The sequence below is a fragment of the Solanum lycopersicum genome, chromosome 2 (assembly GCF_036512215.1).
Source record: "Solanum lycopersicum chromosome 2, SLM_r2.1".
Taxonomy (NCBI): domain Eukaryota; kingdom Viridiplantae; phylum Streptophyta; class Magnoliopsida; order Solanales; family Solanaceae; genus Solanum; species Solanum lycopersicum.
In genome coordinates, this window is record NC_090801.1 from 42,665,742 (window position 1) to 42,684,785 (window position 19,044).

Genomic DNA, 19,044 nt, shown 5'->3' on the forward strand with positions numbered 1-19,044 from the left:
ACAGTTGTATATCTGCTTCTATTTTCGCTGGAGTAATCTTTATTAAGTGTTTGGAAATGGTTTTACATATTTTTACTTACTTTATATTTCTGTTATGAATAGTAGCTTTAACACCGACCGATACTTGATCTAGGGGAAATTTTGTGTTTCTTTATTCTCCCTTCCTTATTTAATTTCTTTGTTTTTTGTATTGTTCTCTTCTGTGTAATATCATAAAATTTATATTACCGAGCTATGAGATTAACTTACTTACTAGAGGGATGTTAGAAGATGTCATCATAACTAGAGTTTTTGGGTCATGACTAAATGTTTGACTAAACAAAATATATATATATATACACACACACACACACACACACACACACACACACACACATATATATGTGTGTGTGTGTGTGTGTGTGTATATATATATATATATATATATATATATATATATATATATATATATAAGAATAATTGAATAACAATATTCATTCCAAGTGTTTATGTGTATTTTTATTAAAATTTAAAGGAATCATTTAGTTGTTTATAACAAATTTATAAATTTTGAAAAAATTGAATAACATTAATGGATGATGTACTAAAATTAATGTGAGAATAGCGGAGTTGAGACAGGAAAGAAGAAAAGAGTATAAGTGGGGTGAATTGAGCGGTACAACATTTCAATCAATTTAATTATTAATTTTAAAAAGTATTAGAGATTTGAGGGGTTGTGTATGTTAAACTGTTGTAAAATAGGTGTGCGGGTGACTGTAATTTGTCACTACACATAAGACCAAAACAAAGAGATGAAATTCTACATTTGGTTGACATAAATAGAAAAAAAAATTAGAAGTTGCATTAAAGGGAGAAAATGCATCTATTAGGAAGATTTTTGGATGTTGGCGCCTGTATAATTTGGGGGAGTTGGAACTTGAAAGTGGTAGCTTTAGCATGGAGCGTCTAGCGCAAGGATGGGGATTGCAGGCTGTAGCATGAAGTTTTTTTAGTTAGGTTTTTCTGAAAAGTTAGGGGTATTGACATAATTTGACAATTATTTTTTGGAGTTCATGCTTTAACGTAGTAAATAAGTTTTAAATCGATACTATGCACTACACAACTTTCATACATACAAAAATAGTTTGCTCTTTATTCTAATTATTGTTAAGAACAATAAATTACAATGTCATATACATTAAGCTTATGTATACACTCGAATATGTATGATAATGCAGTTTGTCTTGGCCTGAGCACCACATTTGTGATGAACGAATAATGGAGCCTCAAATAAAATTTAAACATATATAATATACCCACTAAAATGCAAATAGAGTGAAAGTGTAAAAGAAGTCGAAAAAGATTTTTGGTAGGTTCAATACCTAAGATATATTGCCCCTCAAAACATGGAACCATTTGCATTATTTTTTATCTTTGATATTAAAATAATAAGTACAGTCCCATAAATACAAGAGTGTTGTTTATGATCCCAGATAAATTTAAATCATATATATTTATATAAAAGAGAACCCTAAGCCCGGCTATGAGGCGCAACCACAAACAAGAATCTCCTTTTAAATTTATTTATTTCCAAATCTAGCCTTCCTCTTTCATAAAAAAAATGTGACTTTTATGAAAAGTTGGGACTTTAATGAAGAGTTGCGACTTTTATGAAAAAATGTGACTTTAATGAAGAGTTGTGGCTTTATCAAAATTTGTGACTTTTATGAAAAGTTGTGATTTTAACGAAGAGTTGCGACTTTATCAAAAGTTGTACTTTTATGAAATGTTGTGAACTTTTCGAAGGGTTGCAACTTTTCCAAATAGTTGTAACTTTTCTGATAAGGCACAATAAATAATTATTCACACTACCCTTTGTTGTCTATAAATAGGGGAATTTCCTTTCATTTTAAAACAACAAAAATTTTGATCCTCTTCTTCTACTTCCGCAAAATTAAATATTCGTGTACTTTGCTCATGTTTAGTGACTTACTGACATCGTTATTTTTGTATCAATAAGTTGGTGAGTAAAATTTTTCCATCCTGAGAGGATGTAATTCTTTAAACTTCAAGTATTGGAGAGGATTGTTTCTTAAGGGGGATATTGTGCGTCCAAAGGACTCAATTTTTTCTTTTCTATTTTATTCTATTTTTAAATATCCTAGTAAATTTTTTTACACTCATTAATTAATACTTATGATATTAATTACTGCTTTTATTACATTTTTAAACTCTGTTGTTTATTTTTCGGCAAAGTTATTATCTCCGGTTATATTGAATATATACATATATAGTACATATATTTATCGTGTAGAAAACAATTATCTTACTCACAACCCCCAAGTAGGTGAACCAACACTTAACAATCCACCTCATGCAACATCTTACAATGCTGGCTAGAAATATAAGAGTACAAAAAAAAAAACTCTAAGTCTTTAAATTAAATAAAATAGTGGTGGAAGTCTAAAAAATTACAATAAAACTAAATTAATATTCACTAAATTAATAATCTCTATAAAATGATATTTTTCTCCGGTCCCGACGTAGGCCAATGGACAAAATCATCAATTTCGATAAAATAATAAAATAATATATTTTCAGAAGACTCCTATATATATATGGTTCCATTAATATCATAATTAATAATTGTTTAAAAGTAAAAATATATTTAAGTCAATTTAGTTAAATATGATTTTGTTGTATTCTGTTTTTTCTTAAAATTTAAATCATCTCTAACTTTTCTTATTGCATCCAAGAGCTCCGATGTTGTTTTTTTGAACTACATAATAAAATTTTGAAGATTTTTAGATGCGAAAAGTGCTTACGCATAACTGGTTCCAAAGGTTTAATATAATCTTCAACTTCATCATAAATATTGCTTTTTTCTATGGTGTCCACAGTTTTTCTAAGTTGTGATCCTCTGAACATGTATCACTTTCACTCGAATAATCCAACGAGTTATTTCCATTCATTTTATTGTGGTAACCTAGATCTTTAATGATGACCTCGAGTTCATGAATGAAGTTTTCACAAGTGGGTTCATTCAAGTTCTCTGAAATTGCATCCCCCGAATGAATTGTACAGTGTCGAAAACAATTTAGGGTTGTCTCTTTCTGAACATCTATTGTCCAAGCAGGGTTTACAAAATTGATAGCACCTAAAACATTAATCTTTTCTGAATCAACTTGTCCCACTTTATAGCATTCTAATATCCTACGATAACATCATTTACGTTATTACATCTTGAATATTCTATTATACCAACATCACAAGGAAATTCGTATGATATAAAGATTTTTACATATTCAGTGTACTTTATGTATAATATTTTTATGTGAAATCAATAGATATGATATGTAAATTGTAAGATACAATGATTTCTAAATAATTAGAATTAACCTTTATTAAATCTCAAATTGTTCTTTAAATTAATAAATATTAAAACATCTTAAAGTTTGAAAGTCATTGTATTAGAACCTTCGTGATCTCACCTATATTAATTTATAGAAGTTTTAATGTATCCCCAAAATCTGAAAGTCATTGTGCTAAACATCTAACTAAAATGTATAATGGTAGAAAATAAATTAATACAAAGTAGTCTCGATGTCTTAAAAATGCTATAAAAATGAAGAAAATATGCAATATTTCGGATGGAAGTAGCTCACTCTCATATCTGGAAGTACACGGCTTTATGTGAGGTCCGAAAAACACCTTTGGATCATAATTTGCACTCAAAAGAAAGAAAAGGAGTAGCATCATGTAACATCTCGCAAATTGAAATAACTAGGAAGAAGCTAATAATTGAAAATACTCGTTTTTGGAAAGACTGCAAATCTGGAGATTTTGTTAAGTTAGAATAAGTTGAGTTTTGGCCAACTTCAAATGGACAGAATATGTAGCTCAAGATCAGTTACAGATAATTCCATATATGGTAGGAAAGATCTTGAAATTAACTTTCCAAGGCCGCCAAGCTTGAGTGATTCCGAGTTCGTATGAGTGAGTTATGCTTTTTGAAAGTTGGGTTGTTCGAATAAGAAAAGTCAAAACCGAATTTTAGAAGGGTAGTTTAGTCTATTACTTACTCTTTTATTTTAGTTTGGTTTTGGTAATTACATAGGGTTCTAAACTGAACTTAGTCAGTTTACACTTTTATAAAAAGAGTTAGGGTTTTGAGAGAACAGAAAAGAACAGGAGAAAAGAGAAGAGAAGAAAGATTTATCAAGATCGTCGCGTTTAGCATGTGCATTTAGTTAAGTAGTGATACCTACAAGGTATGTGAGATAACATAGCTTTGGGTTAGTTAAAACACGTGCCAATCATGATTTTATTCAGTGAAATATGCTTGATTTTGAGAGTAAACCGTATGAGTTCTTGATGATATTTGTTTGAATTCTTGTGGGTAGTGTTGTTTAAGTTCTTGATGATTTGATTCATGTTTCTGGGTGTAACTTCGAGTTGAATCTATTTTACATTGAGGATATAAATAATTTTATGTGTTTCGGGAAAAAACGATGAAGTTAGAGGGTTTAATGATGAAAAATGAGCACCTCGGGATTGAGGTGGGGCGTGGCACCAGCCAGTTCCCCCCAAAGAGGGCTCTCAACTTTCACCCTTGGGATGATGAGCCAGCCACAACGCCCCAGGGCAGTGTCTCATCTTTTCCCTCTGGCGCCCCCGCTCCTTTCGGAGCCAGGGTCTTTGCTACTTATTTCCCACCTTTTCGCACTTGTTCCTTAGCAATGAACCAATGTTTCTTAGTTGATTTCAACACTCTAAGGTACATCTAAAAATCATAAAATCATCCATGAATATGAGATCATGAACCTTGAATCCATAATCCAATTCAAGGAATGTTAAGATCAAATTCAAGAGAAGTAGGAGTCGAGTCAAGAGGAATTCTTAGAGTTTTCCAAAAGTCTTTTTCGAATGTTTTACTATGTTATAAGACTTAAATTTCAGGTTGAGTAAATAGTAAAGAGTAAAGATTGAAGTTCATTTATTCAAAAGTATATGGTGATAGTGTATTCCAAAAGGGTTGAAAACATTTTTTCACATTTAAACAAGAAAAGAAACCTCGATTTCCAAAGAGCCTTCAAGCTAGTTTTCAGCAAAGAGTAATTGCTTTCTAAATAAAGAAATAGAGGAAACTATGTTATATCTTTTAACATAACAGCTAATATCATAATTTTGGGAGTAGTATTGAGAACCAATATGAGGGAGAGTTGAGACGACTCACAGCCCCCATAAACCATGTAGCATCATGGGTAAGAAAGGGTCATACATTTTAGATGATTCCTTTAGTGTTTTTTAGCATAGACTAGTGGATTCACTTAGTAGATCAAGTTCTATACCCTCGGCAAAGTATAGCACGGCCTTGCAAAAGTGAGGTAAAATGTTATATCATCAAAATAGCTATTACATGATGGTTGTCAATTAGAGAAACTCCATAGAAATAATTGCATTCTTATATAACATTTTTTGTATTTTTACACACATTTAAGAGTTATATTGTATCCTTACATACACAAAGATTTGACATCATGCTTGTAAACAACTTTTGTTTTTATTGAACTTGTTTTAAAATAGTTTATATTGAAATAAGTTAAGTAATGTTGAATTGAGTTGAGCTAGGTAAGTTCTTCAGATTCTTTTCAAGCTTAAGTTGTGGTTAGCATTCCCACTCGCATATTTTTAAATTCAATGTAATTATGTCAGTTGTCATGCATCTTATTATGATGCAGAGACAGGTCACTAGGATCGGCATCCAGTGCATTGTTGATCTAGTTGAGCACTCCGTAGTCAGTTGGAGAATCTTCTTGCATTACGAAGGACTACTTTTTATTGCTTTAGTTTTTTTCAGTATTTCAATTGTTAGGATGACCGGGGATCCTGTCCTGACATCCATCTCAGTTATTTTAGAGATTTCATAGATAGTTAGATGTTAGTTCCTTAGTCTTCTCATTATCATTATCGTATTTAAGACTTCTGTTTGCCTTTATGGCCAGTTGAATGTTCATTTATAACATTCAAGTTTATTTCATAGATTTATCTTTATTTAGTTAACTCTTCCTCTTAGTAAGTAAGTCAGACCAAGGGTTCGCTTGGGGCCACAAATGATTCTCAAGTGTCAGCCATGCCTAGATTATAGGCTTGCGCTGTGAAAAACTTGGTATCAGAGCATAGAATTCAAGATTCCTATGGATTCTATGAAGTCCTATATCGAGATTCCTCGTTATTGGTGTGAAGCGTGCCACATCTATAATTAGGAGGCGGCAACACTTCAAAATATTTCTCACTTCTTTCACACTCATTTCATGCATTAGAGTTTGATCTCTAAAAAGTTTCCTTTTTATATGTGCTTGCGCGTGTTTTGAGATAATCACGCCTCCATGAAGAGCACTCAAAATGTGTTTGGCTAGGGGAAATGTTTAACCACAAGAACAAGTGGCATCTAATGCACATAAATTACAACATCAAGGAGAAGTTACCAATGTTGAGTTCCGAGAGGCTATCTGAATGGTGAGCCAAGTTGTTACCAATAAAGTTGGGCAACAAAAGGAGCTAGATAGAAAGTGAATGATACTTCTAGTATCTGAGAGTTCTTGAGGATGAATCCTCTAAGTTTCATGAGTTCGAGCACTATGAAAGATCCCGAGAGTTTTATTGAGGAACTGCAAGAGGTACTTGATGTCATGCATGTTGTTGTTGCTTAGGGAGTTGAAATAGCTGCATATTAACTAAAAAATGTTGTTAGGACTTGGTTTGATCAGTGGAAAAAGGGTAGAGGTGAGAATGCACCCCATGTGATTGGGCTTGTTTTGAGGAGACTTTGTTGCGGTGTTTCTTTCCTCGGGAATGGAAAGAGGCTAAGTAATGGAATTCCTTACACTTAAACAATATTCTTTGAGTGTTCATGAGTATGGGCTGAATTTCACCAAACTATCCTGTTACGCTCCGTAAATGGTTGTGGATACGAGGAGTAGAATGAGTCTATTTGTTGCTGGGTTTTCCCATCTATCAATCAAAGAGGATAGGGCAGCAATGCTTATTGTGGACATGGATATATCGAGGTTAATGATATATTGTGCAACAGTTTGATGAAGAGAAGGTAAGGAATAGAGAAGATTTTAAGAACGAAAAATCTAAGACAAGGAACAAGTCAGGACAGCTGAAGAGTAATGACAACCGATCATCCTTCAAATAAAAATGGAAGGGATCTTCTCCATCATCTACTAGTGCACCTTCGCCTAAGAATGAAAATCATTACAACATTCAAAACCTCAAAGCTAAACCTGCTTATTCTCAGGGTAGCATGGCACTAGAGGGTAGTAAGTCTCCTGCAGGCTCAAAATGTGGAAGAAACAACTCAAGTACTTGTTGTGAGGTCTCCACTGGTTGTTTTAAGTGTGGTCATAATGGTAATATCACGCGAAAATGTCCAAAGAACAAGCAGGGAAATGGTAATTGAGGGAAATAGAGCATAGTCTTTAGTTGCTCCACCAGACAGAACTGCACCTAGAGGGGCTACTTCCATACTGCGGAGGAACAAATTGCTTATATGGTATCAACATTCTCCAAGATCAAAAGGATTCGTCAGATATTGTCATTGGTATGATCCAAGTCTTTGACTTTACTGTTTATGCTTTGCTAGATCCACAAGCGCGTTCATCCTTTCTAAATCCATATGTTTCTATGAATTTTGATGTTATTCCTGAGCAACTCAGTGAACTATTCAGTGTTTCTACACTTGTTAGTGATTCCATTCTAGCAGAGACGGTCTATCATGATTATCTCATCTTCCCTCAATCAGAAGATTACCATGGCTGATTTAATTGAATTAGACATCGTAGATTTCAATGTCTTTTTGTGTATTGACTGCCTTCACGCATGTTATACCTCAACTTAGTAGGACTCGAGTTGTCAAGTTTCAGTTTCTAAATGAACCCATCTTAGAGTGGAAAATAAGTTTAGTAGTGCCTAAGGGTCAATTTATTTCGTATCTTCAGACAAGGAAGTTAGTTTCTGTAGGGTGAGTCTATCACTTAGTTTGAGTTAGTGACTCTAGTATTGAGATATTTTCCATTCACTCAATTTCAGTAGCAAAAGAGTTTCCAGAAGTCTTTCCTGATAATCTTCGTAGGGTCCCTCCTGAGTGAGATATAGGCTTCGGAATAGATACTTTTCCAGATACTCCTCCTATCTTTATTCCTCCATATAGAATGGAACTAGCAGAGTTGAAAGAGCTTAAAAGGAAGTGAAAGTATCTCTTAGATAAGGGCTTTATTCAATGAAGTTTCTCACCTTGGGGATCTCTAGTCTTGCTTGTGAGAAATAAAGATGGTTCCCTTAGGATGTGTATAGATTACCATAACTTAAACAAGGTTACCATCAAGAACAAGTACCTCTTCCAAGGATTTATAATATTTTTTTCGATCAACTTCATTGTGCCACCTGTTTCTCTAAGATAGATCTCATATTTGGATACCATCAGTTATATGTTAGGGAATGTGATATTTCAAATATAGCTTTCGGAACCCGTTATAGTTATTATATATTTTTGGTCATGTCCTTTGATCTGACCAATGCGCCTAAAGCATTCGTGGATATTATGAATAGGGTATTTAAACCTTATTTAGATATGTTTGGTATCATCTTTATTGATGACATACTAATATATTCAACGAATGAAGAAGATCATACTAGTCATCTCAGAATAGTTTTCCATACTTTAAAGGATAGAGAGTTGAATATAAAGTTCTCTAAGTGTGAGTTTTGACTTGAGTTTGTGGAATTCCTAGGCCACATTGTGTCTGGAGAGGGAATTAAAGTTGATACTTAGAAGACAAAGGCACTATAGAATGGACCTAGACCCATATCTCAACCTGATATAAGGAGTTTCTTCGATTTGACTGGCTATTATAGAAGGGTTGTAAAGGGTTCTCGTCTATTTCGTCTCCTTTGATCAAATTGACTTAGAAGACAATTAAGTTTCAATGGTCTGAGGCTTATGATAAAAGCTTTCAAAATTCGATAAAATGGTTGACTATTGTGCAGTTTTTACCTTACCAGAAGGTACTCAAGATTTTATGGTGTATTGTGATGCATCTAGAGTTGTCTTGGGTTGTGTCTTAATATTGAATTGCAATGTTATAGTGTATGCCTCCAGACAGTTGAGAGTTCATGCAAAGAATTACTCAACCTATGACTTAAAGTTTGTTGTAGTAGTATTCGCTTTGAACATATGGCATCTTTATTTTTATGGTGTTCATGTTTATATATTCACTAATCACAAGAGTCTTCAATATGTGTTCTAAGAAAGATCTTAATCTTAGACAAAGGAGGTGTTTAGAATTACTTATTTTGACATGGGTATTCTTTATCACCCAGGTAAGTCTAATATTGTTGTTGATCCCTTTAGCAAAGTGTTTATGGGTAATACCTCCCATGTTGAGGAAGAATTAAAAGAGAGAGTAGCGAAGGATATGCATAGAATTGCACGATTAGGAGTCCGACTAATAGATTCCATTACAGGAGGAGTAGTGGTGATGAATGGGGTTGAATTATCATTACTGTTCGAAGTGAAAGAAAAACAAAACCAAGATCCTATTTTTCTTTAATTGAAGGCAAATATTCATAAGAAAAAGTATTAGCTTTTGAACAAGGGATGATGATGTATTGAGATATAAAGGAAAACTGTGTATATGAATGATAGATAGACTCCAAGAGAAGGTCGTGGAGGAAACTCATAGCTCCAAATATTTCATTCATCCGGGTTCCACAAAGATATATCACAACAAGATTTAAAAGATTCTAGGAGTCCGACAAGTCGTATCACATAAAGATTTTTTCAAAAGTGGGAAGTGTGCCACATTTATGAATTGAAGGCTATAAATTGTTACAAAACTTCATCACATTTATTACTCTAAAGTTGTGTGATAGATTTGAGTTCTATAACGCTCTTCTTTCTAACTCTTGTTTTATGCATTTTAAGAATACCTCCAAGAAGAGATCAGTTGAGAAAGAATGTCAACGACAATGTGAAACTCAAAGTTCCTCAAGATCTGATTAATACTTCTCTTGAGAAAGTGTCTCATGCGAATTTTAGGGTTGTTTACCAAGTATTGGCTCAAGTAATAGTCAATACTGTATAATCTAGAGAGCGGTCGTAAATCTCGTGAGCACATTAATGGGTGCGATGTAAACAAAGGTTAGAGACTTTACAAGGATGAATCCTCTATAAATTTATGGTTCAAAATTGGATAAGGATCTAAAAGATTGCCTTTAGGTATTCCATAATATAGTGGATAAGGATCTACAAGATTGCCTTCTGGTATTCCATATCATCCTGCATAATTGTGGGAGTAACTCTAGTTGTGCAAGTTATAATTGTTGAAGTTCGGTTGGAATGAGAGGAGTTCTCGTTTCAACATAGTTTTACCTCGTATTAGTGGGTTACTTGTTGAGTACGATATTGTTTTGTACATTCATTCCTTGTTAATATACCTTTGTAGCTTTTGAGCCCGGATTTGTGTGACTACTCTTCCCCTATCTACATTATAATCTTATTTGTGGACACTTGAGGGGTAGTTTCTAGTAATCGCAGCAAGTCCTTTTGTTCCTTATTTATGTTCTTATTTTATTCAAGAAACAAATACATGGATACTTGTATTTATATTTCAAACTCTGTATCATAACACTAATGGCTTGTACACGTAACAAACAGGTTCTAAGGGTAATTGAGGATTACTAAGTTCTCCGCAATTATTTTATTATTAGTTTACTTCAGCATTTCTTTTTTATTACTGGATTTAGGTTGACCTATCTTTTTAAGATTCGAAGAGTTTCATCACGTTCATTTTAAGGTCATGAATGTAGTAACAAAGTTCAAGACATAGAACAACAATCACCAACATATATTGATTGTAGTCACAATATTATGAATTCGAAAGTACTGGATGCATATCCTGCATGATCACAGTTCCAAATACCAGTCCTCTTAGGGCACCAAATAATACACATACCCAATTCTCTCATGGAAATAACATACAAACTGTTATTGTATTGGTGTGGTACCTGGGCCAATCACAATTATTAATCATACTAGGCGTGGAATCCAACCAACCATTAGAATTCATAATAGACGTGGTATCTGAGCGAACCATTTGTATTTGTGTACTGATATGTGACCCGATCTAACCAGCAATCACAAACAAGCATGAACAACCACAAACACAATGAACAATAACACTTCCAATCATATGTTATATAACCAAGGTTTACGCATAAGATTATCAACATGATATCATTTCATATGTTTTCTATATTTTCCCCAACATGTATTGCATCAATGAAACTATAAAGTAGTAGACATGCATACAAACATAAACCAAAAATATATATAACCATCACACACCTCATATCAAGCCCCTTGAAAATTCTAAAGAACAAAATTTTCCCTTTTGATGTGTCTTGACTTGTTCTTTGTTTAAAACAATAAATAAACACAACAATCAATCATAGATAGCCTAGAAATCACCCAAATTATAACCACATCCTAACAATAAGACTATTCATGATCATCCTCCTCAACTTATGGTTTTTTCCATCATTAAATCAAATCAAAAACCTCACCTAATAGAAGTATCTTTGATTTTAAGGGGCTTAAGAATCTTTTTATAAGATTGCGGAGTAACAAATTTACCTTAACTGACAAATTTCATGGAAAAATACGTGCAAACAACCCTAAATCGCTTCTCTCAATCTTAAGAATAATGATAAGGAAAATAGGAGATTTTCAGACTTGTTCTATATTAAATCCTTACTTACCCCATTATAAAGCATGCACACACTTGCTTTAGTGGGTGCAGCGCGCTATACCAGATTGCATGAAGTACTGGAATTCCTAAAAAGTTATTTCTTACAACATACCTTCTTCCTTAGGCATCTTAAACTATCCCATTTATGTCAACATGGATTATCAATTCTGCTCACCCAAATTCTATTTTGTGAAGTCGTACGGATTTATTAATGTCTTGGAAACAAAAAAAATATTTACCAATCCTAGACATCACACCCCACCCATTCTTAGATGGCTCAAGACGTCACCAAACCCAGATTTTGTCTGAGGTTAGCCTAGCCTAATAATTTTAAGTCCCTACCTGAAAAGTCCTCTGGCTCGATTTATTTCACCATTGGCCTACTTATAACAACTTAAAAGGGTGACTACAATATCAAATATTTTGTACTCATACTACACTTCTTCACCATGCCGATCGTAATACGATTTCTCACCATTGGCTTGTGTGGACTAGGCTTGGATCGGAGACTTGGGTGAACTCCTACCAATTAGACTTGTATATTTCCTTCTATTTTGGCTGGAGTAATCTTTATTTTGTGTTTGGAGATGGTTCTGCATATTTTTACTTACTTAATATTTCTGTTATGAATAGTAGCTTGAACATCGACTAATACGTGATCTTGGGAAAAGTTTATTTTTTTTATTATCCCTTCCTTATTTAATTTCTATATTTATCTTCCTTTTTCATATTCTTCTATTCCATGTAATAATAGCCTATAATTTCTATTACCGAGCTGTGAGATAACTAGAGTTTCTGGGTCATGACTAAAAGTTTGACTAAAACAATCGTTAAATTAGCATATAAATAAATAAATAAATAAATAAATATATATATATATATATATATATATATATATATATATATATATATATATATATATATATATAGATTAATTTTTTGTTGATTTAACACAATTCATTTTACCAAATGATTAAATATATCTTGAAAATAAATGTATTTATTTTCTTTTATGTTTCCTTACCTACCAAAAGGGGAAAGATCTAGCGGAAAATTAATTTATTCATTCTTCTTCTCCAACTTTCTATTTTTCACCTTTTTGGGGGTTTTATCAAATTATGTAATAATGAATAAATATTTTATTCTATTTCTATTTAATTATGCATTAAAATAAATTAGGAATAAAACTTATTAAGTTTCCAAATGAAAAAGATATATGATAAACCATATTTATGTATATTTCACATTGTCATTAAATTAATTCTAAAACGAAGTAGGTATGTAACTTATTGATTTCCCCAATAACTAGGAATACAATTTATTATTTTTCCAAATGAAAGTAGGAGCGTAATTAATTGATTCCCCCATTAGCTAGCAATGCAACTTATTTAAGGCATAATGCACAAGTACCCCCTAGACTATGATCGAAATTTTAGAGACACATCTATTTAAACTAAGATCCTATTACCCCCTCCCCCTGAATTTATTTGTTTTTTAATTTTGTATACCTTTTGTCTTATGTGGAACACTCCGTGACTTAACGCGATTGAAACGCGTGGGAGATATTCGGATGCCACGAAAGATAAAAAGTTGCAAAAAAAATACAAAAAAATAAAAATAAAATAAGTCCAGGGGATAATATGACCTTAATTTAGTTAAGATGTGTCTTTGAAATTTCGGTCATAGTCTAGGGGGGTACTTGTGCATACAAGGAATATAATTAGAGATTTTTCGCAAAAGCTAGGAATAAAATTATAGATTTTTCACAAAACTACGAATACTATTTATTAAGTTTCCAAATGAATTAGAAATACAATATATTAATTTTCTACGTGAACTAGCAATAAAATTTATTTATTTTCCAAATATAATGAACTAGGAATGCAATTAATTAATTTTCAAATCAAGGTATAAAATATGGTAGGTCATCTCTCTATAAAGTTTCCTGTCATTTAAAACTTATTATTCACTTCTTCTTTTTTTCAATTTGTGCTCTTTTCAAGAACTCAAGAAAATCTCAACATTGTTGTGTCTAAAGATGGAGTACAAAATCCAACGAACACAAATGAGATTTGTAGCATGTCTTGGAAAATTTAAGCATGAAGAGACTATTGGGAAAATTGGGTGTGAACACGAATATCATTCATGCTGCATCAGAAAATGGTTGCTACGGGAAAAAACGGTCTCATGTGTCGAGCTTCAGTTTCCCTTTCCCATCAATAAAGACGGTATAAATGCATACCAATTAGGGATTTGTTTTATTTTGAAATTTGTTGTATTAGTAAGTTTTCTTTCGCCAAGTCTGCAAGACCAAGAGTTTTATGTTTAGGTTTATTAGGTTTATGGCACGTGTGTTACACATGGTAACCTCGTATTGAGATGCCTAGAACTATGGAATAGTATCTATACATTCTTCAATCTATTAAATGTACTCAATTCCAACTTGCGAAAATTCTCGCATTCTTCATTTGATTAAATGTATCAACTAAAAATTATTAGATTTGTTAGGGGGTAATTTTCCAAAAGTTTAAAAGTCATATATTTCGTTTTGGGTTGCAAGTAAGTCAAATATGGTTAAAGCTTTAATAAACATTGGTCATACCTTTTCTTTGTTTGAATCAAGGAAGTACTCAACGTTGTGTAACATTGGTGGAAATACATGTTTGATTGTGCTACATGTGTAAATTATGGCAATCTTCTTCCACCAAAGGGAAACTAATTTTCCAGTTACTTTCTGATTAACCGCTATTTTTTCACCCAAAATGATTTATAACAATCGTGAGGAACACACCTGTATTGGGGTTGTGTGTTTTTATGTCAACCATGCTCTTACCTTTGTATTATGGGAAGGAGCTACATTCATTAGAGACTAATAAGCGATAATTATGAGTGTATTAAAGTATTTGTATGACTTTCATCCCTAAAAATGATTTATGGTATGATAAATGAATGGTAGAGCACACACGTGGTTACCTCATCGTGAGATTTATGTCTAAGCTTTAGTGTGCTAATATATCATTATGATTGTCTGCATACTCCACTATATGATTTAACTGTGCAATTGATTTCATACTCTATATGTTTGTGGTGTGGGCCTTACAATTATTTGCCTTTGTGGTGACAAATTATTTTTATGTGGTATTTCAGTCGAAAGGATTGTTGGACTATGGAGATCGAAATAAGTCTTATAGTACTAAATTCTTGTGCAAAAAAGAGTAATATGGGTAAACAATGCGGGGCATGAAACACTTCTTAATTTTTTTAGGATCTAGTTTTCTGAAATTTATAATATCATACACAATATTTAATGTTATGCCTTTTGGAATAATTTGATGTCTTAGCTTTCAAATGATGATAAGTCAACATTTTTTTACGAGGAGATGGATAGCAGAAAGCGACAAAAGTTTTAACAAGAATTGTTCTATTTGTCATAATTCACTTTGATTTTCTTATTTTTGATTAGGAGATGTTCTTCATTTGTTTTCTTGCCCCTCTTATTTCGCTATCTCATAAATATTTGTTGGGAGAAGCTACATCTGTTGTAAAATTTGTGGATGTTGGCGCAGCTGTAGCAAAAAGTTGGCGCCAGTATAATTTGGGTGAATTGGAACGTGAAAGTATTGTCTTTTAGAATGGAGTGTATAGCGCAGGGAAGGGGTTTGTATTTTGTAGGATGTAGTGTGAAGTTTGTTTTCTTAAAAGTAAGGGGCATTTACATAATTTAACAATCAATTTTTGGAGTTCATGCCTTTAAGGTATTATATAAGTTCTAAATCGATATTATATGCACTACACAACTTTCATACATACAAAAACAATTTGCTATTTATCCTAATTATTGTTAAGAATAATCAATTACAATGTCATATACATTAAGCTTATGTAAACACTCGAATATGTATGATAATGTAGTTTGTCTTGGCCTGAGCACCAAATTTGTGAAGAACGAATAACGGAGCCACAAATAAAATTTAAATATAAATAATATACCTACTAAAATGCAAATAGAGTGAAAGTAAAAAGAAGTTTAACAAGATTTTTGATAGGCTAAATACCTAAAATATTGCCCCTCAAAACATGGAACCATTTGTATCATTTTTTATCTTTGATATTAGAAAAAAAATATTAGTACAGTCCCATAAATACAAGAAAGTTTTTTATGATCCAGACAAATTTCAATAATTAATTAAGAGGTAAGATTAAGGTGAAAATTAAGATAAATAATAGCCAACTAAGGTGAAAATTAAGATAAATAATAGCTAACTATTTCAATATCTTAATTTATCCATGTAATAAACTCTATCAATAATTACTTACAGTACTTTACCATCGTAATTTAATCCATTTTCAACTAAACAATGATAATGTAGTAAACACACTTAAATGTAATTTATATCATATTGAAGAATCGAACTGAAATCGAATCAAACCGAACACGAAAAATTGAACAAAACCAAACATTTTACATTTTTTTGTCTTACTTTTCTTTTTTAATCGATTTCAAGAAGCTTATGATTACCTTTTCCATTAAAACTAAACAACGATACAAAATTGTATTTTACTACATTTCTTTTTAGTTCCATTCCTCGCGAAGTTTCCAAAAATAAATTATGGCAACCCATCTCTATATATTTCATATTTTCTATAAATTTGATTTAAAATAAATTAGGAATGCAACTTATTGATTTCTCACGTGAACTAGGAACACAATTTGTTAATTACTCAAATATAGTGAGCTAAGAATATGATTTTTTAATTTTTCAAATACAATGAACTAGGAATACAATTTATTTATTTCCCAAATATAATGATCTACTCTACATATATTTCATTGACATTCGAACTTCTTGTGAGCACTTAATTAAAATTGATTAAAGTAACATTAGTGATCGTTATTCAATGGATATGATCTTATTTCAACATAAAATGTTTGTGATTTGGTGGATAAGGTTTTATTGCCGCATGAAAAAAAAATCTTCAATCAATCCATGCAAAGTTGGAACAATTTACAAAATGTGAATGTCACATCTCTATTCATCACGACGCACCTACACCAACCCCAAGTAGGTGAATCAACACTTGTCAATCAAACTCATGAACCATCTAACAACGCTGGCTATAAATATAAGAGTACAACAAATAAACACTAAGACTTTAAATTAAACAAAATAGTGGCGGAAGTCTAAAAGAATATCTCCAAAATCTGAAAGTCATTGTATTAAAACATCTAACTAAAATGTATAATAGTAGCAAATAAATATATACTAAGAGTCTCAATGTCTGAAAGAATGATATAAAAAATGAAGAAAATATGTGGCATTTCGAATGGGAGTAGCTCACTTTCATACCTGGAAGTACACGGCTAATGCGAGGTCCAAAAAACGCCTCTAGAACATAATTTTCACTCAAAAGAAAGTGAAGGAGTAGTATCATGTAACATCTCAAAAATCGAAATACCTAGGAAGAAGTTAATAATTGAAAATAGTCATTTTTGAAAAGAATGAAAATCTGGAAATTTTGTTTAGTTAGAATAAGTTAAGTTTTGGACAGCTTCAAATGGACATGACTTATATATCAGGATGATTTATAGAACTTCCATAAATGGTAGGAAATCTCTTGAAATTATCTTTCCAAAGCAAACAAGTTTGCGCAATTTCGAGTTCGTATGAGTGAGTTATGCTCTTTGGAAGTTGGGTTGTTCGAAAAAGAAAAGTCAAAACCAGATTTTAGAAGGGTAGCTTGATCTTTTCCTTACCCTTTTATTTTAATTAGTTTTTGTAATACTCAGGGGTCTAAACTGAACTTAGTCACTTTACACTTTTAGAATAAAAGTTATGGTTTAGAGAGAAGAGAAAAGAACAATAAAAAGGAGAAGAGATGCAAGATTCATCAACATCGTCTAATTTAGCTTGTGGATTTCGTTAAGGGGTGATCCCTACAAGGTATGTGATATAAAATAGCATTGGGTTAGTTCACCCATGCGCCAATCTAATCAGCGAAATATGTTTGATTTTGAGAGTAAATCCTCTGATTCTAGATGATATTCATTTATATTCTTATAAGTTATGTTGTTGAAGTTCTTGATGATTTGATTCATGTTTTCGGGTGTAATTTCGAGTTGAATCTATTGTATATTGAGGTTATAAATGATTCTAAGTGTTTGGGGAAGAACCAATGAAGTTTAGAGGATTTAGAGATGAAAATGAGCACCTGGGATAGGGGTGGGTCGTCGCGCCAGCCTGCGCGAACCAAAAATGGCTCTGAACTTTCACCAATGGGGAGACACGCCAGCCCATAAATCCCAGGGAAGTCTCAGATCTTTTCCCTCTCAGAGCGCCAGGGGCACCAGTCTTTCCCTTTTCTTTCTCACCTTTTCGTACTTGTTCCGTAGCAATGTACTTATGTTTCTTAGGTAATTCCAACACTCTAAGGTGCATACAAACATCATGAAATCATCCATAAACATTAGATTATGAACCTTGAATCAAAGTCAAGAGAAGTAGGAGTCAAGTCAAGAGCATTTCTTAGACTTTTTCAAAAGTCTTTTCCAAATGTTTTAACTTTGTTTTAGGACTTAAAGTTCAAGTTGATTAAAAAGTAAATATTGAAGTTCATTTCTTTAAAAGTATATGGAGACTATGTATTTCCAAAGGGTTTAACATGTATTTAAACAATTAAACAAGAAAGGAAACATCGATTTCCAAGAGCCTTCAGGTTAAGTTTTCAAAAAAGAGTAATCACTTTCTAAATGAAGCAAGAGAGGAAAATTTGATTTCCAAGATGGTATTTGAGCTAAGTTTTTGAGTTTTAATCTCAAAAAACAGAAAAAAAGTATGTTTTTAAACATAAGAGCTAACATCATATTTTTGGGAGTAGTATTGTGCATCGATATGAGGGAGAGTCCAACAACTTACAGCCCCCATAAACCATGTAGCTACCATGGGTAGAAAAGCATCATACTTTTTAGATGATTCTTTTAGTACTTCTTAGCATAGACTAATGGATCCACTTAGTAGTTCAGTAACTATACCTTCGGCAAGGTATAGGACAGCCCTGGCAGTGTGATGAAAAACGTTTGTATCATCACAATAGCTCTTACGTGATGGTTGTCGATTAGAGAACCTTCATGGAAGTAATTGTATTCTTATATACACAGTTATTTATATTTTTACATACATTTCAGAGTTATGTTGTATCCTTGCATACACACAGAGTTGGCGTCATGTTTTAAAGAAACTTTTCTTTATAT

General features: G+C 32.3%; 1 protein-coding gene across 1 annotated transcript; it reads left to right on the top strand.

The window, feature by feature from the left end:
• The first annotated feature begins 6,939 nt into the window (after positions 1-6,939).
• LOC138342046 (uncharacterized) lies at positions 6,940-7,806 on the top strand. The gene is made up of 3 exons (XM_069294229.1): positions 6,940-7,071; positions 7,193-7,439; positions 7,631-7,806. The coding sequence occupies exons 1-3, from the start codon at positions 6,940-6,942 to the stop codon at positions 7,804-7,806; spliced, it is 555 nt and encodes a 184-aa protein (XP_069150330.1).
• The last annotated feature ends 11,238 nt before the right edge of the window (positions 7,807-19,044 follow it).

Coding starts and splice junctions, on each gene's coding strand:
- LOC138342046 (XM_069294229.1), top strand. CDS start 6,940: ATGGTTGTGGATACGAGGAGTAGAATGAGTCTATTTGTTGCTGGGTTT. Junction 7,072..7,192: donor TAATGATATATTGTGCAACA/GTTTGATGAAGA, acceptor TAAAAATGGAAG/GGATCTTCTCCATCATCTAC. Junction 7,440..7,630: donor AAAGAACAAGCAGGGAAATG/GTAATTGAGGGA, acceptor ATGCTTTGCTAG/ATCCACAAGCGCGTTCATCC.